General features: G+C 24.9%; 3 protein-coding genes and 1 long non-coding RNA gene across 4 annotated transcripts in view; all 4 read right to left on the bottom strand.

The window, feature by feature from the left end:
- LOC107965883 overlaps positions 1–8,661 on the bottom strand; it is a 70,743-nt gene extending 62,082 nt beyond the window's left edge. Inside the window, exon 1 of the long non-coding RNA XR_003306139.1 lies at positions 8,042–8,661. This is a non-coding gene — a long non-coding RNA (uncharacterized LOC107965883). The remainder of the gene's footprint in view (positions 1–8,041) is intronic.
- Positions 1–15,941, bottom strand: part of LOC413557 (syndecan) — a 169,838-nt gene extending 153,897 nt beyond the window's left edge. The window contains exon 1 of the mRNA XM_016916613.2: positions 15,687–15,941. Coding sequence (XP_016772102.1) covers positions 15,687–15,758 — 72 coding nt within the window. The 5' untranslated portion in view covers positions 15,759–15,941. The remainder of the gene's footprint in view (positions 1–15,686) is intronic.
- Positions 15,942–16,413: 472 nt separating this feature from the next.
- LOC113219280 lies at positions 16,414–17,196 on the bottom strand. The gene is made up of 3 exons (XM_026445619.1): positions 17,147–17,196; positions 16,939–17,059; positions 16,414–16,877 (listed from the first exon to the last, which is right to left on the bottom strand). The coding sequence occupies exons 1-3, from the start codon at positions 17,194–17,196 to the stop codon at positions 16,704–16,706; spliced, it is 345 nt and encodes a 114-aa protein (XP_026301404.1). The 3' UTR covers positions 16,414–16,703.
- Positions 17,197–17,489: 293 nt separating this feature from the next.
- Positions 17,490–23,737, bottom strand: LOC409090. The gene is made up of 5 exons (XM_016916614.2): positions 23,270–23,737; positions 20,173–20,560; positions 19,174–19,420; positions 17,865–17,997; positions 17,490–17,720 (listed from the first exon to the last, which is right to left on the bottom strand). The coding sequence occupies exons 1-5, from the start codon at positions 23,555–23,557 to the stop codon at positions 17,589–17,591; spliced, it is 1,188 nt and encodes a 395-aa protein (XP_016772103.2). The 5' UTR covers positions 23,558–23,737; the 3' UTR covers positions 17,490–17,588.
- Positions 23,738–26,150: the final 2,413 nt, after the last annotated feature.

Raw genomic sequence — 26,150 nt, 5'->3', positions numbered from 1 at the left:
AATTATTAGATGTAATATAAACTAATTCTTTGAAAAAGATATTATAATATTAATATTAGATGCTATATGATTATTAAAGGAAAAAAAAAAGAAGAAAACAATAAAAAGAAAAATTGTTCAAAAATTAGAAAAAATTCCTTTCATATTCAAAAGTATCTAATTTCTAAAAAATAATATTAGAAACATCATTAAATTAAAGAAAATTTTTAAACAATTTTTTACTCCAGCTTTTATTATCTTTGTTCTACAATAATAACTTTTTGAAAAATACTACAATATGATAATTAAAAAAAAAAAAGAAATAAAAATAAGAATTTTTTAAAAATTAAGGAAAAAAATCTTATTCTCATTTCACTTTTAATTATTTTTCTTTTTTTTTTCAAAACATTTATTTCCCTAATAACATAATACGTCTACGAAAAAAAAAAAAATAATTTTCCAATAATTACTCCTTCAATTATTCCTTTCTCGTTATCCACAAACAATATCTATGCATTAAAAAAAATATCTGTCCGTATTATAGCAATTCCGGCTATAATATAGCACAATTGAAGAGGAGAAAAGCGAAAAAGAGAAAAAGAAAAAAAGCTGAAACATGAGCGATTCATAGCGTATCAAGCACGAAGGCACGTATTCAACGTGGAAAATTCACCAGCTAACGAGAGAGGGGCGTCGCGATGGTTGCTTATTAGGGCCGATTCGCGTTGAACGACTTCCTCGAAATTTCACTGTTCTGAAAAAAAAAGGAGAGGGGGGGAGAGAAAGAAAAAGGAAAGAAAGAAGGAAAGAAAGAAACGATTTCGTGTCGGGAGAATTGGTTGCAGGATGTTTAATGACACATCGGCTCACGGAATATACTTCAATTTCGTCTGAAAATTACCGCTATATACCAACCTATTTCATTCGTATTATCGCTTCTACCTCTTCCGCCACGCCCTCTGTTTCTTCTTTTTTTCTTCCCTTTTTTTTTTTTTTCTTTCGTTCGGTCGCGTGCCATGCGGGTATATGCACGTGTATATAGAGCCGATTATACGCGATATAAATCGACCCACTTGCGATCCTTGGTTGGAAACTTGAATGTAGGTACAATTTAATTACACGTGTTTGCCTCTTATCTCGTATTGATTTAATTGTCTGTTAGATATATATATATATATATACACGTGTGTATATTGGGCATTTCGTTTGTTTACGCCGGGATTTTGTGGATAGCGAGAAATTACTTGGAAGGGTAGATTAGATCGTGGTTTAATTAATTGTTCCTTGTAATTGATTAATTGATTGTTTACGAAGAATAAAAAATTGGATGTGATAGAATAACATTTGTAATAATTAAGAAAGATTATAAAATTATTGTTTTCGTTTAATATGAAAAATGTTAATTTAAAAACTAGATATTTTTCTGCTACAATTAGTAGAATTGATAAAATATTTGTTTAGCGTTTTGAGCGTTAATTTACAAAATGTCAAAAAAAAAATTGTTATTTTTTGTTAATAATAAGCGATAAAATATATAATCTATTGATTTATTATTAGTTTTAGTAATAAAAAATATCGTTTCGATAAAACGAGAATAGCTCGAATTTGCATTTTATTGCATAAAAACAATGCTAAAAAAAATATAAAATCTCTTTTAAACACGTTACTTTATTTTTTATATTTCTTTTTTTAGATACCTATCTTTTATTGAATAATGACTCAAAAACTGTCATTAATATAGGCTTGTCTCGTCAATTTTATATGTAAACATCATCAAATATATTTATTATTTTATTTACGATCTATAAATATTAATCTAATATATTTTTATGATTATTAACTATTATGCATTACATTATACTATCGCTATAAATATTATATAACCTATTTAACGGATATATTTAAATTAATCTGGCCTTTTATTCATTTAGTTAGGGGATCTGGCCCCATACAGATCACTTAAGTGGGAATCTAATAATTAGATAATACGAACCCGTGCCATGCATTTGAATTGAATTCTAAAGTTTTAATAATTGTTCATTTTAATATGATTACATTTTTAAGAAAGAATTGTTTTACAATAACAATTAATGATTATCTTTCAATAGAAGAATAATTTCTTTATTTGTATATCGTACATTTATCAATTTACTAATAATCTTTAAATTTCCAAAGAAATCATAATAAGACCATATACCGTCGAGTTTATCATTATTGAGGTTATGTGAGTAGAGATAGCATAAATTCAGTTATTTATATTTGCAATGACCTTTTCAATTTTATTATTATTAAGATATTAATGAAAGATATTCATTATTTCTATCAATTTACTATGTATTTAAATTTTTTAGATAATAGGATTATATAACCTAGAGTCAAGTTACTAGTACTTACAATAAACTTTCCAGTTTTATTGGTTAATATTAGAGAGAACTTCGATACCTATAATTAATAAATAGAAATCTATTGTATTTATGAAAGAAATAACGAATGTTATAAATACATAATTTATAACATTCTTAAAATTCAATAAATATCGAATTTTTAATCTTTTTTATTAGTTTGTTTTATCATTTCCTTTCCTTCCCCCCTCCTCTTTTTGAAATGCTTTTTAACTTAAATAGCTTTGCAGTAGCTTTTAAGCCTCGTTTATCGCTAATAGTACGATAGAAATGCATCAATAATTAATGCCTCCGCAGTTCGATGCGGCCGCGTGACTCGTAGGATGTCGACTGTTGTTTGCCGTTTAAGAACGCGCCTTATATGGTCGGCTTGCTCGCGCCGAAAGAATTTTAAATCAACCGGTTGCGTTCGATGAAACAGCGAAAACATCGATAGAAATCTTTTTACAATTTTTTATTATTTTTTTTTTATACTTAGTTTCAAAGCAAATCGATTTTTCCTACAATTCTTTAACGAAATAATTCTTAATCGAAATAACTTTTATAAAAAATTTCTTTTTAATATAATACCTTTTTTTTTATTATTAATATTCTATAAAAAAATTTCTATGGTTTAATAAAATTTGTAGAAATATGTTTTGATTAAAATATAAATAAGCCTGATTCTGGCATAAAGTTATTGGCATATGTAATTATTTTTTAAAAGAAGATTTTTATAAACGCATTGTTTGTTATTTTGACAGAATTTCCATCAATCTTTTATAAAATTTCTTTCAAAATTTTCTATTTAATCCAATATTAAAACTTCATTTCTTTTTATAAATATTTTGTATAAATTTTTAATATTTTTATATTAAAATTTCATGTATCATTAAAATACCTTTTCAATATTAACAAATTTTCTATTGCAATTTTAAACATTGATTATTTTCTCTGACGAAATTATAGGTTTCTATAGCTTTTGCTAAATTTATAATTTAAAAAAAAAAAAAGAAAAAAATCCTTTCAACGCGATGCGCGGATGAAAGAGCATAGTTTGATGATATTTTGTGATAGGCCAGGGACTACATGTATTATCCAACGAGAGTACGTTGCCCCAACCTGACCTAAGCTTGCTGAAACGAGTCGTCGTAAAAGGCCATTAACGTCTGTCGTTTAATATTCGTCGTGGTGAATCGGTGTCATTTCGACTAAACGAATCCACTATAGAGCACGCTATCGTTATTTGGTAGACAATATGAGACAAATTTTGCAGATTGATGGGAAAATCGGTATATTTATTGAATTAAATTGATCGAAATTTCAAAAATTTCTCTAGATTTTACAATAATGTTAATTATTTGTTTATTTTATTAATAAACATAAAAATTTGAAAACTGTAATATTGTTAAAAATAAAAATTGGAAAAAAAAGAATTGTTGGAAAATTTTTTATTGAAATTATTCTATTAGATATAATATCAATTACACATACTAACGTGCAAAAAAAAATGGTTTATTAATTACAATTCTCAGTTTTATGAAATATTTTGAATTGTCAAAACACAATTCTGTTTAAAACATTTTCCAACACAAATCTGTTCAATATTTTCACACATCAATTGAACTAATTTAAATATTTAAATTTTAAACACATAAAAAACTTTCACTAACTAAATTTAAAAAAATAAAAAAAAAATTCATAAATATTTCCATTTATATTTATATTTTGTTACAATATTTTTATTAATTATTAATTTAAAAATCATTTCAAAATTTTCAATTACTTTAAAAAATAAATTTTATTCACATATTAATTATAATCATTATCAATTTTAAAATCATCTTTTAACTTTTACTATATTTCCATTCATATATCATCTTTCATAAATACATTTCGCGTTCTCTGTATAAATTTATATATATTCGTCCCTACAATTTCCATAACATTCGAAGAAACACTCGAGAGGTATGCGAAACGATGCCCATCACGATTTCCCTGGCTAAACAAGCAATTGACAAAAGAGGGAGCCACCGTATCGAAGGCACGAGGCGCCTCCTTCGGAAATTAGAATGTAAATCGCTCGAGGAAGGAGAGTACCGGAATCTCAGCGTAAATACGCTGGCTATACAGAATTTTGAATGACATTAAACATCAATGGGAGAGAGGTTACTACGTCGTGCTTTTAATGTATTCCATTCTAAATTCCATCGCGTCGTCCCATTGTCGCCTTACGCCATATCCTGAAATAAACCGCGCTCGAGCATCGACTGCCGTTGTAAACAAACGACTACGTGGTGGTCATCTGGTATCCATTAATACGAAATTGTTATTTTGGTTATTATTGAAGCGAGCGTATTTGATCGTATTAAGTGAAAAATTTTGGAAATCTTTGACAATTATTCGATGTTTTTTTTTTTTATATATAAATTAAAAGTAATGATGGATAACAATGGAAATCTTTTTATCGACGCAATGTTGAAATTATTATCATTGGATAATTGTAATATTATAATTCAAAATATCGAAATGTAGAAAATTATAATAATCTATCGATCACCTTTTTATTAATTATTTACAGGAGATTAAAAAATTATCTTTTAATAATTACAGTTAAATAAAAGTAGAGGGCAGTTTATACGTATGCATGAAATATTTTTAAAGAATATATATTTTAAGTAGAGAATCATGTTAATCTAATCTAAAAAAATCTTGGCAAGCAAAATTAAACGATTGTAAAATGAATTGATGGAAGAAAATTTCCAAAAGTTCTAAATCAATAGCTGCATATAGCTTATAATTTTTAAACAAACGATAAACACGATTTTATATATGTTTTACGATTTTTACTCTTATATAAGAATTTTCTAATAATTATGATTAACATATGGATGTTTTGACTTTCTAAATTTTACTACGAAATGAAGAGGTCAAAATTAACGATAAATAATACGATAAATTTTTTGTAAATTTGTAAATTATTTTAAGACATTTAATATTTAGGATGATAATATTTGTAACGTGACTTTGATTTACAAGCTGATTTATGCAAACTAAAGGCTTTACAACATTGATTTATCCTAGATGAGACAAACTATTAGATAATGAAGCTAAAAGAGGATCTAAATTCATTGTGAATTAGAAGCACATATATTGTGTTAGCTAACTAAAAATTGTCTTTCATTCGAACTCGACGGTAAACAATAATTTATCGCATATAAATACGTAGAATTTACGATTATTGATAACAAATATATCTAACTATTATCAACTTAGGAATTCTAACTATCGTTCAAGTAAGATTATTTATGTCATTTTTTTTTAAACTATTACAATAAGTATAAAAATTACAATATCTAGGAAAAAATATATATAAGTACTTTTATAAATATTTTAAAAAGAATCTAAAAATAGAAAAAGAATAGAAAAGAATAAAAAATATTAATTTTTTCTATGCAAGAATAAAAAAAAAAATAATAAACATAAGATAAATAATATAAGTATCGCATAGTTTTTAAAATTAAAAGGACAAATAAAAGCTAAATAATAGAAAAATATTCGAATATTATTTGTTTGTTACATAAATGTTTAAAATCGACCGTTGAATTTAATTTAAAAAAGTGCAAATAATTAACGAGACGATTTAATGTTAGAGTTAATTATTATTCCCGGTGGAAAGTTTACGATTAATCTAAAGATTCTTCAAGCTTGATTAACTTCTAGCTAGAAGTTAATAACGTGTCCAATTTATCCAATGGTAATATATTAAACGAGGCAATTAAACGATGCTTCACTAAGAGATTAATTATAAAGCTTTGAGGGATTTAATCAAAATGAAATTGAAAATTAAGTATTCGAAATAAATGAGAGAAAGAAAAGTATTTATAAAAAATTATTGTTAATTTTAAATACACGTTATTAATTTCAATTCTAAGAAACAATTGACCAAAGAATAGTGAAAAGTCTCAATTATCAATTTTTCAAATTATTAGTGACTTTTCTTTTTAGATATATATTACGAATTTTTAATTTTTAATAAATTAAAATTAAAATTTGTAATTAATAGTCAACAGTATATCGTAATAAATATTGTAACAAATATCTATATATTGCAACCCTCAACCCTTAAGAAGATATTGAAAAAAGATATTAAAAATTCATATAGATATTAATGCTGAACGTTTTATATTTATTAAGATACAGATTTTTCAATATTGTCACTGAATTTTGAGTGATTGAATAATATTTTAATTTGGCTAATATAATCCAAAGAAATATTTTTCATAATTCCAACCAACAATAACCAAATATTACAATTAAAAAAAGAAAAAATTGACAAAAATTGTTTTCTATTATTTTTGATTCTTATAATTCTGATAAAAATAAAAATAAAATTTAACCTCAATAAATTTGATGTAATTCGATATATCTTAAACGAGTGATCAATATAAAAAACGAAAATATTAATTAAATTTACATAATATTTCAAAAACTTTGGGACATATTAAAATAAAGAATTAAAGATTGATTATGATATAATGAAATTCGTTGAACAATAATAATTCAAGATGACATCGAAAAAAAGGATAAAAAATTAAAAATTTTAATCAAGAATTTGTGTTCGATTGTATGATAAAGAAAGAGAGAGGAAAAAAAAAAGAAAACAGAATGAAACGAGGGAAACGAAAAACCAATAAATTGCCAAATGACTGCACGCTTCGATACACGAGTGTCATAGAGAAGAATTATCGGGTAGGTAGAATAACTTCGATACTCAATTTCCATGCAACAAAGCAAGGTAAATAAAGGGTGGGAATATGAAAATTGTTTGAACAACATTCTCGTGCTCTCCCAATACCAAAATATTACGAGAAAAATAGAAGAATTGAAGTAATGGTTATGCAATTTGCATAGAGAAAATTAACAACATATAAAAAGGGGAACAATAGACAGGAAATATTCTATCTTCAAATAGTTTGATATCATTGTGATGAGAAAAAATTATCATTTATTCAACATTCAATGATAATTCGAATGAATCATTCGAATTAGAATTGAATAGATTAATTAATTATTCTAATTATAACTTTAATTATTGAAAGAGAAAGAAGAAAGAGAAGATTCAAAAATAAAATTTTATCTAATCTTTGAAATTCTAAGCTCTGCAAAATCCTGAAAGATTCTAAATCATTAACACACATGAATTTCATGAATTTTTCTAAAATATCCTATATACATTCAAGATATTTTAAAACCATCCTATGAAAATCAATATATAACAATTTTATTGAATATTTTTCGATATTAAAATACTTGAATCAATAATTTCATTAAAAAAAAAAAAAACATTATCATGAAATATTCAATTTAAAATCGTAAAGATTAACTCGACAAATCTTTAAATTTAAGATAAAAAATCAAAAAACACCAATGGAAAAAGATCATTCAACTATAACAACTCAAATTAACTACTTTTAAATTTTTTATTCTTGCAAATCACGTTTAAATAATCCATATCTATTTTCTATACTATTTTAATCAATTATAATTACCTGTATCACATAATACATGTTACTTTTGTTAAATTTATAGGAATTGTTTAAATTAAGGAAAAAAAAAAGAACTAAAATAAAATTATTTTAAAATTTATCCCGAGAATGAACATTCCACTAGAAACTTACTCAACAATCTATCTAATAAATATCTCTGTATCCCATCGTAGCGCAGAATTTAATACGCGAACGAAAACAAGACCACGATCCCGAGATTGCAGCAACCAGAGTAGACTCGTGATTTCTTTCTCTTATTTTTTTTTTTTCTTCTTCTTTTTATCCTTTTTCACACCGACGCGGTTACGCAACTAGCACGCAGCGATACGATACGAATATTTATAAGCAGCTGTCCCTTCCTTTCATCTCTAAAATGGCGGACACGACTAGCGAGAGGGAATTATTACCAGCGATATTTCGATTCGAGCCTACCAAGGAGAAGTTTTTAAAATAAATTCAAAAAAAAAAAAAAAAAAAAAAAAGAGAGTTTCTTTAAATTAAGGATTTGATCACAATTGGAAAACGCTGACTCGACGTTCTTTAAACGATTTATGACGGCCATCTGTGGTTTCATTTCTACCTGTTTCATTTGGCTCGCTGTAATTTTCTGGCTAGAGTGGATTTAGAGTGGAGGATCAAATTATTATGAACACTTCGAAATTGTCGCTTATTTAAAATGTGAAGAAAAAGATTTAAAAATGTATCTACGTATCTTGAATGATAGCTTTCCTTTTTTTTTCGAAGTATTTTTTCTTCTTTTTTTTAAATTATTTATAACAGTAAAGCGGATATCCTATATATATCACAACGAGTTTAAAGTTTTTAATTTCAATTTAACTGTAATGGTGAATTTATTCGAATAATCAAGAAACTAAAATTTTCAAATTTAAGTCGATAGTGTGAAAAGATATAATAGTACACTTTTTTAATATTAAATATTCCTAGTTCTAGTTGCAATTACGAATATAATCTTAAATACGTTTCATTTTATATTCGATAATTTCTTGATGTTTATCGTGTAAATAATCGTGTATAAATAATAATTTAACTTAATTTCAAATTTTTATCTCGAAATATTCATAATAATTTCATCACCCGTTATATAAAATGTCGGTCATTCCCCTCGCTCGAGTCGAGAACCCTTGTTGATTTTTTGAGTGGTTGGTGAAATAACTAGACGCGATTTTTCAAAATCGTAGAGATTACGTTAGGAAAAAAGGAAAGAAACAATTAATTTTTATTCTTATAAATGAATAAAGTAATATAGAAGAGGTGATAGGAATATGAGATAGGACAGAAATATGAGACATCAAGGTTTTGATCTATGCATGTGTACCAACATAATAGTGAGATCTTTAATAATGATTAAAACTTAAGTAAAATTGCTTTTGCCTTTCGCCGTTCGTTAATGTCTGTTTGTTTAATGAACGTTATTTGTTTTCGTCAGAAGTTTATAATTCGTTATAATACATATATATATATATATATATATATATATATATATATATATATATATATATGATTTGTTTTATTTAAGAAAACCAAAAATTATTGTAAAATAATTGTAATTTCAGAAATAATATTTTATTTTTAAAAATAACTAGATAATGGTTTTTCATATCCTTTATATAATTCCAAATAAATGAATCATCATAATCCAAAAATGTTATTAAAAGACAACTTCAAATTTAAAAAATTCATCGAAAATCAAAATAAAAACTTATAACTCAATAATTATTATGTAAAAAAATAAATAAATCCAATATTGTTTCTTTTTATTTAATCTTAAATTACAACTTCCTTTCACATAAAATTATTCAACGAATTGCTCTTCTTTTGTTATTTAATTAACACTATCATCAATTAGTTTCGAACTAGAAATTATATTTATAAGTAATAAATAATTAAAGAAATGCATAAATAAATAAATAAACTATATAAACTACTAATAGTCACATGAAGCTAGTTAATATGTTGTTACACATTAATATTACGCGATATTTGTTCCACAGAAACTCTTTTAAGAATTAATCGAATCCTTTCCCTAGAAACAACCCTTTTTCTAGAAGAAACATGGAGGAAAAAACATTCCAAACGTTCATCGGATTGATTCACAGGATGCCACTATACAATATCACCAAGGGAAGAATGGTCGAGGGGTTATATCATTGTGCAAACATCGCCATGTGGTTTTCGCAGGCCTAACGAGCCCGAGCCCCCCACAAGAACAAGCTCCAGGCCTGACCCTCGGCTGTTTCTCGACAGAAATGAGTCACGAATTTCGCGGATCGGGATGGAACCATGGAACCGGGTCATTGTGTCCTCCAGGCGGGCCTCTAGCGGATTCTTTAGGCCACGTTTACATTGGACAACTTTTTGGACTTGGTGGAATATCGAGCTTAATGATTGTTTCCCAAAAACAACAAATTCCCTTTGATGGGAACTATTTTTTATTTTTATTTTTCGATGTGATTGTTGTTCATTTCGTATATTTTTGGGGGGATAAATATTTCGAGTAGAATGATAAACTGAGAAAATGATAAATTTTGTGAGAAACATCTTAAATCAGAATTGAGAAAAATTTGAAAGATAGATAAATCAAGTGATTGAAATATTTTTTTAACTATGAAAATATTATTTCATTTAATATTTAATCGTATCATTTATTTTTTGCGATAAAAATAATATTCCTTAGAAAATAGATTTAGATATTTTTTTTCTATATTATCTTATATACAATAATATGACTTCAATATGGTTTCAATTCAATTCTAATAATTCTAATAAAAAATTACTTATTTGAAACATTATTAAGAAAATATTATTTTCTTATATTACAATGAAATATTTATTTGAAAATGAAAAAAGAAAAACAATAAAATTGATTACTACTTTTCAAAAAAAATTTATTTATAAAATTCTGAATCATTGGAAGAAATAAAAATATTTTATCTATTTCAAAAATCTATTTTTTCTTTTTTTTAATTCTGTATTGAGCAATAAAAATAATCAGATAACAGTTGCCTATAAATCTTTTGAAAAACTTTATGGAGGTCAATGGTTCAACTTAACGATAAGAATTAGGTGATAATGATCTACAGTCACAATGACACAAATCGTTGAAAGAATATTTATGACGATTGATTCCAATAAACAGAAATGTTATTTTAAAGGTAATTTTCTATGATGTTTATATTTTACAATTATACCGAAACAATACTCAAAAAAAGATAATGGAAAATAACTGAAAGTTTCTTATAGTCACAAGATATAATGTATCTTAATGATATTGCTCGATCATTGATCAATAATGCGATGTTTATTTTATGTTATATTTTACGAGGTAATTCATAGAGGTAAAAGAATTGTGATGGATCGAAAAATTGTTTTTGGATTGAAAAATTGACTAATTGCAATGATTAAAATAAAAAAATGCGATCAATGTTGACTTGAAAAAGTTTAAGGATTAAAAATGGATTTATTCTTTATCTTATTATTTTCTTCAATAATTTAGTTTAATTTTTCCAAATCTTGATAATCATTCCAGATTTTTTTTAAAGTAACAAATCAATTGAAAAAATTTAAAAATATATTATATTTCTAATTATTTCTATGAAGTAATGAAAAAATTTAGTAATAAAATAATAAAAAATGTATTAATTTTTTTTTTAAATTTCTCTAATTGAAATTTTGTTTTAATATGATGAAATAAGGCTTTTTAAAAAAAAATCTGTAATGATATTACTAAAATTGGGAAAAGTGTTTAAATTATAAATTTATCAATATGTTTAAAAAGCAGAAATGAAATTAAAATATTATTGTTTATGATTATTTATATTATATGTTTATGATTATATGATTGTACTTGGTAATATAGTCATATGATGGATGAACTTTGATATAAATAGTCTTTCTTGCACTTGAACTATAATCTACACTATAACTGTAAATATCCATTAGGTGTAAGGGATTAAGTTTGAGTTATGATGGAGGATTAGGATATAATTGATTATGTTTGATGAGCATTGTAACTTGTGAAAATTGTAAGAAAAAATTCTTTATTATAAGAAATATAATAGAACTACATTATAGTAAAATTATATTTAATATAATAATATTATTATTTGATAAGAAATATTTTTCACTGCAAAATATTAATAATTTAAAATTATAAATTCTATATTATATTCATATTCTATCTTATTACCAATATGATTATTGTTTAGTTAAACAAATGTAATCAGTGTACAAATTATTACTTATTATCCAAACAATTCTATTGTACTGATCAAACATTTAATACTTTTTTTCAAAAATATCTTGCATTTAAATAACTTCTATAGATAAATATATTTTTATTTAATATTTTATAATATTCATTGGCTATATATATAAAATTATTATAAACAAAATTTAAAATTTAAATTTTTAAAGAAATTAAATTTTAAATTAAAATATATCTATTAAATGATTTGGTAATAGAAAAGTCAATATCTATTTTCTATTTCTATGATAATTATTAGTTATGCATTTAAAAAGAAAAATATTTAAATAAATATCTATTTCTTATTTTTGATCATTCTCATATTTTATTCTTCCAAATTTTTCCCAATATAAATAATAGGTGTAAAAAATCAATATCTCCTATCCAAGTTCCAAAACAAATTCTCGTAAAATATACTTAAATTTATTTTATTTTAAAGAATATCGATTCTCTTTAAAGAATTTATATGAGTGCAATCGGCTAACACTATTGCAAAAGTTGCAATCGCTTATAGGAAGAGAAACGAGCCAGTCAGTGTAAAGTTTACCATGAAATAACGGGTTGCTCGTGAAAATCTGATTCGTCTATGTACCAACACGGAACCATCGATGGGATTACGTTGTGGACCAAGTTCGAGTGGATCTTGTCGAACACCGAGCGTACAAGTGCTACAGGTTACGGCCTTGCGAAATGGCCAACGAACGGAACTGCACAGGGGCATCGTTCTTCCGCATCCGTTTCCAACCTCCCTTCCGCTCGATTTTCTGTTTCTTTCGCGCAAAACGAACTTTTCGATCGAATAAAATGTATCAGCTTTAACGATACTTTGAATTTGTTTATTTTTTCATATAATTTGATGGAAAAACAATCGAAATTTTGTTTGTTTTTATTTAATTTCAGTAACTCTAAAATTAATACATATCTAAATAACGAAAATAAATAGCTATATATAATTATATTTATTCCAATAAAGTGAAATATTAATTTCGTTAAAAATATTTGTATCTTTTTAATAATTATAAATTATAAAGTTTGTCATTTTAACATGTTTGATAATTCAAATGTTAATATGAAAATAGAATAATAATAATAATAATAAAATATGAAAATATATAGTTATATAGTTTTCAATTAAGATAATTTTACAGAGATTTAAGTAATATTTTAATATTAATCATTAAAATATTGATACATGAACATATTGTTATTATATTATCAATAGAATGTAGAAATAGTAAGTTCAATTTTATTTAACTTATATTTAATCTTCTATATCAATTAAAATTTTATGACTGGAATATTCATATTTTAACTTTTGCTTTTGCATTTTTAAATTATTTTATAAATGTATTTTATTTATCAATGTAGTTTATTTTTTTCTCCATACCAAAAAAAAATTCGATTGCAGAAAATTAATATTGAAAATTGAAACTTTTATATATTTTATATTAAAAGAATGTCGTTAAAAACGCATAATTTTATATATTATATATTAAAGAATGAAAAAGTTCATGACCTTTAAGTTCAATGACCTATATTTCGATATACATTATGGGCTACACTATTTTTATGAAAAAGTTATCTTTAATGATATAATATTCGCCCACAGATAGATAATATTATAAATCAATTCTTGAATTAATAAAAATAAAATAAATATAATTTTTTTTTATTCTTGAAACTTTCAAGATAAAATAAATTTCCTAACCTATATTTAAAGTGATTCACATCTACTTAAACTAATCTAATTACATATCATAATAAAATATCTGAATTTAATAATTATAATAATAATATATAATAATAATATACATCCATAATATAATATTTAAATCTTTATCTTTGTATTAAATGAATTACGATATTAAAAAGAAAATAAAAAGAAAACTTCTCTCCGGAGAACGACAAACAAAGCAAATGAACCGAATATACCGAGGGAGACCCATGAGACGTTTCAGACGTTTTGTTTGCCTTCAATATAATGTCTTTAAGTAATAATACATGTAACGATGTGTAAATAAAGGGCATTATTAATTTTTGCGAATTATATATACACACGTGTACGTAGTTCGTTTGAATGAATCACAAAAGCAAAAAGGTTGAAACTTTTGTTTTGACGACGAACGAGTGTCAACAGAGAGTTGTTTATATGCAATAATTAACTAAAATGAATTCAATTAATTTCCACGAATCGTATTTCCGTTCTGTTATAAATCAACGCACATTCCGCCATTAATTTTTTCATTGACGCCACGTTCCTCGAACCGTTTGCCATCACTGTTCGTAAAAAAAAAAAAAAAAGAGTCCGATACTTGGTCGATAATAAATTTTAATCGAACATACGCAGAACCACTCGTACAATTTTTCGACACTTTTTCAGCCGTCGATAAATAGTGTACTTCATCGGAGGCAATTTTATTTTCATTCTCCATCACCGGCTCTATAATCACGCAAATAATAGCTGAGGGATTTTGCGAGAAACGAATAAAAAAAAAAAAAAAATTGGCGTGCAGATCTGATGGTCTCGAATTACTCGTCAACATCGGACCAGAATATTTTTCGTCTCATGTTTTTGTGCCTCGTGCTCCGATATCTCGACCGACCGAGAGAGAGAATATAAACAACGGTCCAGTGATGGTGCGACACAGCATGGCGCGAGAAAAAAAGCATCAGATAATGTTTGACCAGGTGTACGACCAGCGTATATAAGAATTCCTATCCTGTCGTAACATCGGCTATCAAAGCGAATCACTTCACTCCCGTAAGAAATTTCGAAATAATAGATTCGCGGCACGCACTGAACAAGGGCGTGTAATTTCCCGTGATTTACCATATTATATAATTATGAGGTAAAAATGCCTCATCAAAAACATCTTCTAAGAATTAATTCGGAAATGATCAACATTAATATCGAATCTTTATGTCTCATTTTCGTTTCAATAATCGCATAATTTTTAATGTGAGAAGAATTTAAAATCAAAATTTATTAACAACAATTGTTTTATATTTTCTTCAAAATTAAGAAATTTTTTAATAACAAAACAAACAATTGAGTAAAAAATAATTCGAAGAATATAATATGATCAAAACCATCTTGAGATCAAAATAAATATCCTATCTCATCAAGAACACGCTACGATAAAACGAGTAAACAAATTCGTGCAATTGGCAATAAAGCGTAAACAACCGCGATCAAATCGCATCGTGATGCTGCTGTTTAAAATTTGAACATGTACGAAGCAAAGAATACGTGTGAAAACGCGAAGCATCAATAACGTACACGATATTTCTATAAAGAAATTCCATAAGCGGAAGCATTTCGAAGAAACGCTTGACGGGAAAATCGGTAAAGCGTGTTCGAATACTCGCTGGAACGCGCGTTCGATGAATTCATAGACAAAATATTATTTCAAAACAGAACTTATTAGGCGATAACACGACATGACGGAAAAGACGATCGAACGATTGTCGAAGAAATGACAGAAAGAAGGCTATGAAAGTAATCGTACTCACCTCGGTAGCGGCGTTGCATCCCGCGAGAATGACGGCCGTACTGATCAGAATCCAGTATATCCTCGGTTGCATCTTTCCTTTGTATTTGCCGGTGGGCCCGTTTACGAGCCCTCTGAATAATCACGGCGTCGACTCAAGAAAACCAAACGAAAAAAATACGCGTATGTCCTAGGCAGGAACAAACCACCAAAAAATCCACCGGAGCAACAACGCGACACACACCACACTGATCGATGAACCGCGAGACACTGAGGGCGCGTCGATCGGTCACTTCCATCGCCGAGTTTCCACCATCTTGAATGATTGTGAGCGCCACATAGTGATCATCGCGGACATTAGTCTTAAGCAATCTTTCAATATTGCGTGAATAATTTAAACTCGTTAAAATGTTTTTTTTTATAAGAGTGATTATATTTCTTAACAAAAAATTAATAAACTATGTATACAATAAGAAAATTTATTAAATATTATGATATGTAAGTAGTTCAAAATCAAAATTAAAGTGAAATTAACAAAGAAATAAAAACACTTTTTTGCTAATTTTTTTATTAAAATCATTTTATTTTTTAAAAAATAAAATAAATTATTAATGTTATATATAAAACAATTATTTTAAAAATTATTTTATTTTGTTTTTTTAAGAAATTGAAAGAAGATTCAAAAAAAAAATAACGAAGTTGAAAAAACAATGGCGGGAAATGACATGATATGGTAAGTTTCATATAATAAAAAATATGTTCTTAATTTATATAAATTTCAAAAATCACAAAAACTTACATAGATTTTTCATCTCAAAATAAAAATTGGAACTATCGTATTTACGATTCATTTTTTAATTATAAAATGTAAAACTTTGAATTACATTGACTATACTGCTCAAGTATAAGTTTCTAATTTCAATATAATAATATATTATTATATTCAATATATATATGTATATATATATATATATTATTAGCAATTATTAAAATATATCTCAAACTATCAAAAAAAACAATTATAAAAAAAATATTTTTTTTATTTTTTATCACTAGCCGAAATATCTTTTTCGAGGCCTTTTAAAAATCGAAGATTTTCATTAATAGTACGATTATATTCGTCAATTTTATTTTGCATCGACGTAACTTCATCTTGCATACATTTTACTTCTTCTTGCATTTTTTGTTTTAACATTTCTAATAATTCTTTATCCTGGGAAATAAATGATCAAATGTCTTTATTGTTTATGATTATATTATTTATTCAAAATTACCTGTTTGTAATAATATTCAGCTTCAAATGCAATATCATCATTTGAAGTTTTATTTTTATTAGAATCACTATACTTTCTTGTAAAATATCTGGAACTATTCAAACCGAACAAATTGTCGAATTATTTTTAAAAAAATAACATAACCATAAAAAAATTTTTTTAAATTTAACTACAAATTGCAAATTAAATTTTTAAATATTATACTTACTTAATCTTGACTACTTCGGACGAAAATTTTCGTATACAATGTCGAAACATTGTTTTTTATAATTTTTAATATCATTAATTTTACGAAAAAGAAATCGCTCATGAAATTGAACGGAACAGAAATTTTGCGATTTTCTGTCATGGACAGTGAAACATTTGAATATAAATATAATCGAAAATATTGAAATAATCGATTTGTATTGAAATTTTTTCATTTGAAATATATATATATATATAAGCTTTTATAAATAGTTGTTTTATAAATAGAAAAAAATAAATTGTCTATTTTATATTCAATGTATATAATATATATAATATTTTTCGATTTAAAAAAAGTACAGACATAAACATTTACTAATTATTATTAATAGTAATATAATAATTACAAGAGCATTACATTATAAAGAATAACAAACGCTTAAAGAGTAAATACATGGATAATTTTATTTCTTATCCATTTCTGTGATTCTTTTTTTATGGCGGTTTATAGCTTCTTGATGACGTTTAATTTGTTCTTCATGGAAAGAGATTTCATCGTGAAGATCTTCTTTAAGTTTTTGTAGCTGTTGTTTTTGCTAAAATCAAAAAAATTAGACTTCTAAATAAATCTCTTTCAATGGTTACATCATATTTATGTTTGTAATATAAAAAAACAATAAATAATAAATAAAATATCATAAGAATTTAATTAGTACCAAAAAAAAAATGTAATAACTAACCAGATTATAGAAATACTGATCTTCATGAGCGGCTTCCATTTTTCCAAAAGATCCTCCAGCTTCACGAATAGAGCCACCACCACCACCTCCTTTACCTGCTCCTGATCCACGTTCTCCAACCATTCTTACTTGGCTAAGATGATCAAATGATCAAACTTTAATTAGTCATTCTCAATAATTATAGTATCAAAAAAAAAAACTTTGACGCAGTAGTAGTAGCAGTTAAAAATATACAAAGTATATTTATATCGTCAATATAGTAAATACTTAAATATAAAATATTCATATTCACATAATAAAAAATATTCCAACTATAGATTATAAATGTTATAATTATAAAAAAAATTAGATAAAAATATACATGAAAACCACATATAAAACTATCTTTTCATAATGATAAAATCAATAACTATTACATAAGTATATATCATGAAATTAAAGAAAATCTTATAAACTTATTAGAATTCATAAGAATATATTTTAATCTAAAATATATAATATAATATTACAAGAATTATCTCATAGAAAAATAAATGACACGAAATATATGTTACTTTTTATTATGCAAGAACTGTGCAAAAGCCGGAATCAATTTAAATTACGCATAAAAGAAATTTATATAGAAATGTATATAATCTATTTATTAAACATCCTTAAAATGTATTTTTTTGTACCTCAACAAAGCCATATTTCGAGAAATTGTAGTAATAACTCGTTGCATTCTAGATAGAAGAATTATAACATATAATACTTTCGTTAGAAACCATACACTACTATAAGAAAGAGAACATTACTCCATTACTAGAATGTCCGCGAGATGGCTGTTCTGATACATATTTGGCGGCAATATTAATTCAATTTTTTTTACATATAAAATTTTTATCATATTTACCATAACTTTAAATGTAAAAATTAAAACAATTAATAAAAAAGAGATTTTTGAAAATATAATATTTTCAAAAATACAAATGGTTACCGATAAATTTAAAGAATTTAAAAAAATATAATCAAAAGAGAAAAAATTTTTTATTTAATACTAGAGAAAAAAATATTTTTTAATATAATTCGTATTCACTAATTCGTATTCACTTCATATTCTGAAAAATTACTTTAATTAATATGCAATTAATATTTATCTATGTAAATAATAAACTTAAAAGATATCTTAAAACAGATGTGAATAATATTAAATAAATAAAAATTTAGATAAAATTTTGTTCCATTTCTTTGAAATATTTTTCTATTAGAAATAATTAATAATTATTTTAATATTTTTACTTATTCTATAATAAAACAGTTAAAATATTACCTATAATATTCAGCAGCTTGATTCTCCACAAGCTGTCTCTTGATCTCCGAAGTTTTCAACTCGTTGATCGCAGTCTGTTTCTGCAATTCTACCTTTTCTAAAGCAATATTTAACATTCTTAGCTTCAACTCATGTTCTCTCTGAGCCATTTCGAACATCCACATTCTTCCTTGAATAGATTCATCTTGTTCATTATTAAACCTACTGTTCCTTTCCTTCATGTAAGAGGTAGATACACCATCTTCTACTAAAAAAAATAGATAAAAATTAAACGAAATTATTTCAATTCCTTTAAAATCATAATATATTTAACATATTTTTTTATTTATATGCTATTTTGTTTATTTAAAATTTCAATTTATTATTCTTTTTACCATATCAAATAATATTTTAAAAAAAAGTTATGGACTCTTTATTATGATTTTCTTTTTTCAAATTTTAAAACAATGTTCATGTTTGTCTAAACTAACTAATGGAAACTGGATAAAAGGTGACTTTATATATATAAAAATAAATCGAAAAGAATAATATTTTGAAGTTTTGTTTGTCAAGAAAATTGGGAATTAAAAAAACTTATCAAATATTCATAAATTCTTTTTTTAATTCTAATGAATAAATTGTGAATAAATCAATTATCATTAAATTATATAAATTATCATCAGATTAATCTACATATAAAAATAAATGAAAAATGTAAAATAAAATTTTATCTCTTTAAAGTTAATTTTTGAAAAAAATTTATTCTATATTCTCTACTCATTTTCACATATAAAATAATCTTCTAGCAATAATACAGTGATATAATAATATTAATATAAACAATATCCAATCGAAAATTAAATTTTCGATTAATTTTTAAATTCAAATTTTTCAGAAACTTCAAATGAAAAAAATTTTATTCTCTTTTTTTCAATTTATATTCACATATATATTACATATCACTTCCAGTTATCAAACGCTCTATAATATAGATATATATATTAGAAAAATTATAGATACCATCGCAAATCATAGTATCCATAGAATTGAATCCTTGTTCAGGCAAATCTATCGGCTCCTCCTCAGAAATCCGTAATCGTTTTTTTTGCGAGACACCTGGTTTTTCCTTAAGAATTTCACTCTGACTACTGTCCTCCTCTGTATTGTACTCGTCGCTATCCGCGTCAACTTTAATTTCGTTCACCGTAGTCACTTCCGGCGTGGTGGCCGTCAGCTTGTTCAGAATTGCCTGCAAACTCGTCAAATTTTCTGGACTTCTCCGACCGTTTTCGTCCGACCGATCCTTGTCTCCGTCGTTTTTTCTCGTTTTTTCCATCAATTTCCATACCTCGATGGAAAGATCTGATGGGCGACATTTGGCTGCCTCTTCCGGCCCCAAGGTTTTCATCTAATTTGTAATCGGTATTAGCGTTATTTTTATGTAAAATATAAAATGATAAAACTTGTGATTCTTTTTTTATTCGTTTTATGTAGGAGAAGGAGAAGAATGTTTATATTTTTTTCTTAAATATTTGCGTGTTATAGGTTAATGCGTTTCTTAATAGCAAGAATTTAATGTTTTCTCCTCGTATATTTTAATTTTTAATTAATTTGGGTGTAGGTTAAAATGATTCTTTAATATCTATGTATTATATATATATATACATATATTTGTATGAAAATGATAATTTTTGTTTTGTTTTTGTATTTTATATTCAAAATGATATATGTATGAAAAAATTTTAACAGAAGATATAAGATTTTGTATTGTTCTTTATAGAATAATTTCATTTTGGCATGATGAACAGCTAAAAAATATCGTTTTTATTGATTAAATATATTAATATCTCTTTTGTATAAAAAAGGAAGATAATTTAAATAAATTTTATTGAAGGAAGAGTTCGTTATCAATTCCTATAATCTGGAAATTTGTAAAACAATATTTTTATTTTGTTATTTCAATAAATATGGTTTTAATAATTGGATATTCACGTAGGTATTAAAAATTACACAAATTAAAATTTGTTAATAAATATGTATTTATAAATAATAGCGTAAAATAATAGCGTCGAATGTTAAAAATTAAAATATGTAATCATTAATATACAAATACATATGTATAATACATATTAAAAATAATTATTTCAAATATATATGTATTTATGTACTTATATTTAAATAAACATGAAATAATATTATATATATTGCTAAAAGTCATATATACATTGTTTGTTTACTGTAATAAGAACATGACAGAAAAATTACAATTCTAAATAAATAAAAAAAAAAAGAGTTTGAATATTTAAAGCTATTTTAATCTTATAAGAAGATCCTATTAAAATTATTTAAATTTAAACTTAAATTTAAAATCTGATTTATGCAATTTCATCAATATTAAATAAAGATATAAAAAAATAATTTTTCTACACAAATTATTTCTTCATATAAATTGTTCTAATAAAATAATAAAAATTAAAATAAGTTGATCCTATCATTATCATTATTATATTTATTATTAAAAAAAAAATCCATCTTGAAAAGATCAAAACATACAACGTTTAAAATTATGGTCTCCATTTAAAAACTTCTTAATCAAAAAGAAAGGTTTTGAAGACACGCTCATTCATTTTTCAAACATTCGATCAATCATTATTGTTTCTAAAACCGCGTTTACATTAGGCAACTTTTGATCGAACATTAAATTGATCAAGTCCTTCATAATAATTTAATATTAACGATTTTTGATTCAATAAAAATAGTTCAGAATTATTTAAAAATTTAACTTTTTCATGAATTTTAATACCTTCGAAATATTTTGTTAAAATCACTATTTACATAATTTCTTTCTATATTTATTTATATATATTTAGTATCATTTAACTTTAATTTCCAAGAAGCTATTTAAAAGAAAAACATTTATTAAACTTAAATTTATAATTGATAATATATATCATATTTTGCTTTTTATGACAAATATATTATTACTTGTATTTAATATATTGGTAGATATATTTATAATTTATATAACATTTATAGACATAGCAAAAATTTTAAATCGTAAATACATTAGATAAAAAATAAATAGAAAACTAAAAAATTTAATCATAATGAAATTGAATCATATGAATTTCTAAATATGTATGTAATAATTATAAATTGGTATAATTTCAATCGATTATAATAATTACTAAAAGTAATTTATATTATAATGATATAAAATATAATAAATCAATAAAATCTAATCTATATAATATTATATAACCTAATCTAACATTTCTCCTTTATTGTTTAGATTATTATTAGACGACAACATCAGAAAGAATGTATTTTTAACTTAAATTTGATATTACTTTTTTTATGAAAATATCTGAAATTAAAGTAGGAATATATATAGCAAAAAGTTTGACAATATTTCAAAGTCATTGAAATCAATAAGCAGACTAAATTCTTAGTGAATGTCTCTTTTTACAATCGTAACATTAAGGCGTATATTCACCAACGAAAAGTTTATAAATATTATTTGCTGGCTAGTTCGTTGCACATTGTTTATTATTCGCAAAAGTATTCACAATGAACATAGTTTGTAAACTATTACAATTGTATCTCACGAGAACAGCAGTGTAAATCCAGTATTGTAAAACACAGAAACAATTTACAGTTTATACGCATCTGTCTTATAATGCTATGATGAACATTAAAACTTTATTTTTTTTTTTTTGATGTTTGTGTAAAATTGTATAAATAATTCGTCTATTTTCGATCGATTTGATTCACGTTAGTGAATAGTTTACATCTAGATATAAAAACAAACTAACCTTCAAAGCTTCAATGCTTATATTTCTCACGCACTGAATAATAACACAAATACACAATATTATCGACAGATTAGAACTTAACCTTTCGTGTTTATATTTTGGATCGTTGCTTTTCCATCACATGCCATATATATATATATATACATTTAAACAATACCATTTGTCGAAGATCAATTGGTGATCAATCTTGGATAAGTTGTCTAATGTAAATACAGCTTTTATTTACTTTTACTCGATCGATTTAATCGATCATAAATTGGTTAACGCTAATCGATGTAACGGAAATGCAACAATTGATTAACCTTTTCCGCAAAAGTATACATCTCCATCCTCGCCTGCGACTTCATTCTTCTCCATTGTTCTCTCATTCTGGTGATATCCCTGTCTGTGGAGAACATTCCACGAAAGGTACGGTGAATCTGTTGCCAGGCTAACATTTTCATCGCGGACGCGGCCGCGTCGATTTTTTTGTTTTCGATTGCATTCACGTGTCCCTTGATTAACGAGAATAAGACGTTTTTCTCCTCAGGGATCCAGTTTTGTGTCCTTTCGCGTTTTTTCAGTAACACGGTCGTCGAATTCGAACACATTTTCGATTCTTTTTTCGTTTTAATTACTCGTTTGATTGAGATTTTTTTTTTTTTTCTTGGTGATATTAGTGCGATACGGATAAAATTTTTACGAATAGTTTAGTAGTAATTTCGACTTAACTACACGACAAAACATGCGCACGACTGTCAACTGTTCACGACGCGATTAGATGATGTTTCTCGCGCGTTTACTTGTTTAAGCTCTGGTTTAGCACAGTCGAGTGTTTAACGTCGACACGAATACGCGTACAGCTTGATTGGAAAGTTTGCGACACTGTATATTTCTTCATCTTTTTAGGGATCTTTTTAAAATGGATGATTCAAACATAATCGTAGTTTTGTTGATTGAATCGTTCGATTAGAAAATTGAAATAGTATTTCCAAAAGTTAAAAAAAAAATCGTTTTTATTAAATCAATTTTCTTCCTTTATCAAAATTAATTAAAATAATTTTTGTTAAAAATTTATTTTATTATAAATAAACAAAAAATATTTAATTGTTATGATTAATTTTTTTTAATGATTTGTAAAAAGATATATAAAGGAAGAAAATATTTTATAATGTTTAAATATTGAATATTTTAAATTAATAATATGAAAAGAATGATACAAGATATATTTATATATAAATTTATCTTTTGTAATTAAAATTAAAATTGAATAAAAAATCTGTAATATTAAATAATGAATGATTAATTGGTAAAAATCAGTTAAATCATGATTTATTTATGTCTTTTTTTTTAAATAAATTTAAGTAAATTAAATTATTTATTAAAAGAAGTTAATTAATTTAAATTATTTATTAAAAGATAAAAATTCTTATTATATATAACTTCATCAACATAATATATTATAAAAATTACAAATAATCATATATTATTAATTTCTAATCAAAATTTTTTCCTTTTAAATAAAATATTTTATATTTATCGTGATAAAATCTAATCGTAGAAATTAATTAAAAACTTATAATGTATGACTATCTACAAAATATCTATACAATGTAGAAGTTAATATTTGCAATGTTGTTACAGTTTTCAAATCTTATCTTACTTATCACTCTCGTACTTTACTAATATATCATTTTACCGACATTAATGGCCTATTTAGAACAATTATTAATTCTTAGTTTTTAAATTAAAATAATTATAATTATAATAATTAACTCTAATATTTTTTTTATAAAAACAAAAAATTATATATCTACTTAAGAAATGATATATCTACAACAATGAACCATTTTTAATATTCACTAATTCCTATTATATTCTTAAAAATCCCCAAAATTTTCGAAATTATATTTTGCAATAATAATTGACGATTTTATCTAACATATTCTATATATAATGATAAATTTAATAAATTAATAAATCATATTTTTCAAATTTTCAATATAACAATTTTCAAGTTTATTCCGTTACAAAAAATTAAAATATTTTTAAAAAATATAATTTGATCAGTTTCAGTCTAATTAATATATAGAAAAGTCTAATTAATATATTAAAAAATTTTTAAACTTATTTTTTTCAAAAACAAAGATCGTGAAAAAATTTTATTCTTTTTTTCTTTTATTATTTTATTTTGCATATAAAATTATCAATTATCAACTGTATCAAAATTTTTGAAACGCTTTGTACAGATAATTCTATAATTTTTATCCTAAAATCGATCTTATTTTTAAAGTTAATGGAACGAAATATTGAAAATGAGCGAGTAAAGAATTTAACAAATAATCGAAATTTTTACATATAGAATCACCACGATTTTTGGAACACTCTATATATACGTAATTTTTTCTTAATTCCTAAATTCTGCCTTTAATTTTAAAGTTAATGGAACGAAAGTAACCCTTTCCAAAGGGTTAATAAATGATCGAAACTTTTCAAAAATTAAATTAAATTAAATCAAAACCCTCCATTGAAACTTTTGCATATAATACGTAATCTACCGTTAATATACGCGTCGCGGATCAACGTTCAGTTAAATCGGAATTAAGGGTGGACTAAACGTCGGCCATTTTGACATGGCACTAGCTAGGCGCTCGATATTAACAAATCTTCGATTCCCAGCCGGAGAGAAAGAGGCAGCGAGAGAGACTGAGAAGAGGCGAAAGGGCAAGGGAAACAGGGGTGTCAGAGGGAGAGAGAGGGTGATTCAACGTTCCGCGCAACGCAAACATTGTTTCGTTTCATTTCGCGATCCGTCGTAGAATCATATTGCGCCGATTCCAATATTTCCATCGTTTTATTACGATTGCGGACAACCTCACACCGATTCCACGCTAAATTATCTATCTTTCGTTTTTCATTGGAAGGATCGTTGATTCGATCGATCAATGACGATTATTAAACTGCTGAATGTTTTATGCAAGATATGCGTAGAAAAATATTCAAAGTATAATACATTATGATATTTGAGCAATGAAGTAAATAGAATAGAGATAAGATTGATTTAAAAAAAAATACAAATATAATTAAGGAAATTATTCCTTTTAAAATAAATATATACGTGTATAACAAGATAATATTATTTAAAGTAAATATTTGTAGATAGTTTTCCATATTTGAGAGTAACTTAATATAATTTTTTAAAAA

The sequence above is a fragment of the Apis mellifera genome, linkage group LG15, assembly GCF_003254395.2.
Source record: "Apis mellifera strain DH4 linkage group LG15, Amel_HAv3.1, whole genome shotgun sequence".
Taxonomy (NCBI): Eukaryota; Metazoa; Arthropoda; class Insecta; order Hymenoptera; family Apidae; genus Apis; species Apis mellifera.
This window is presented reverse-complemented; position numbering and strand designations above follow the sequence as displayed.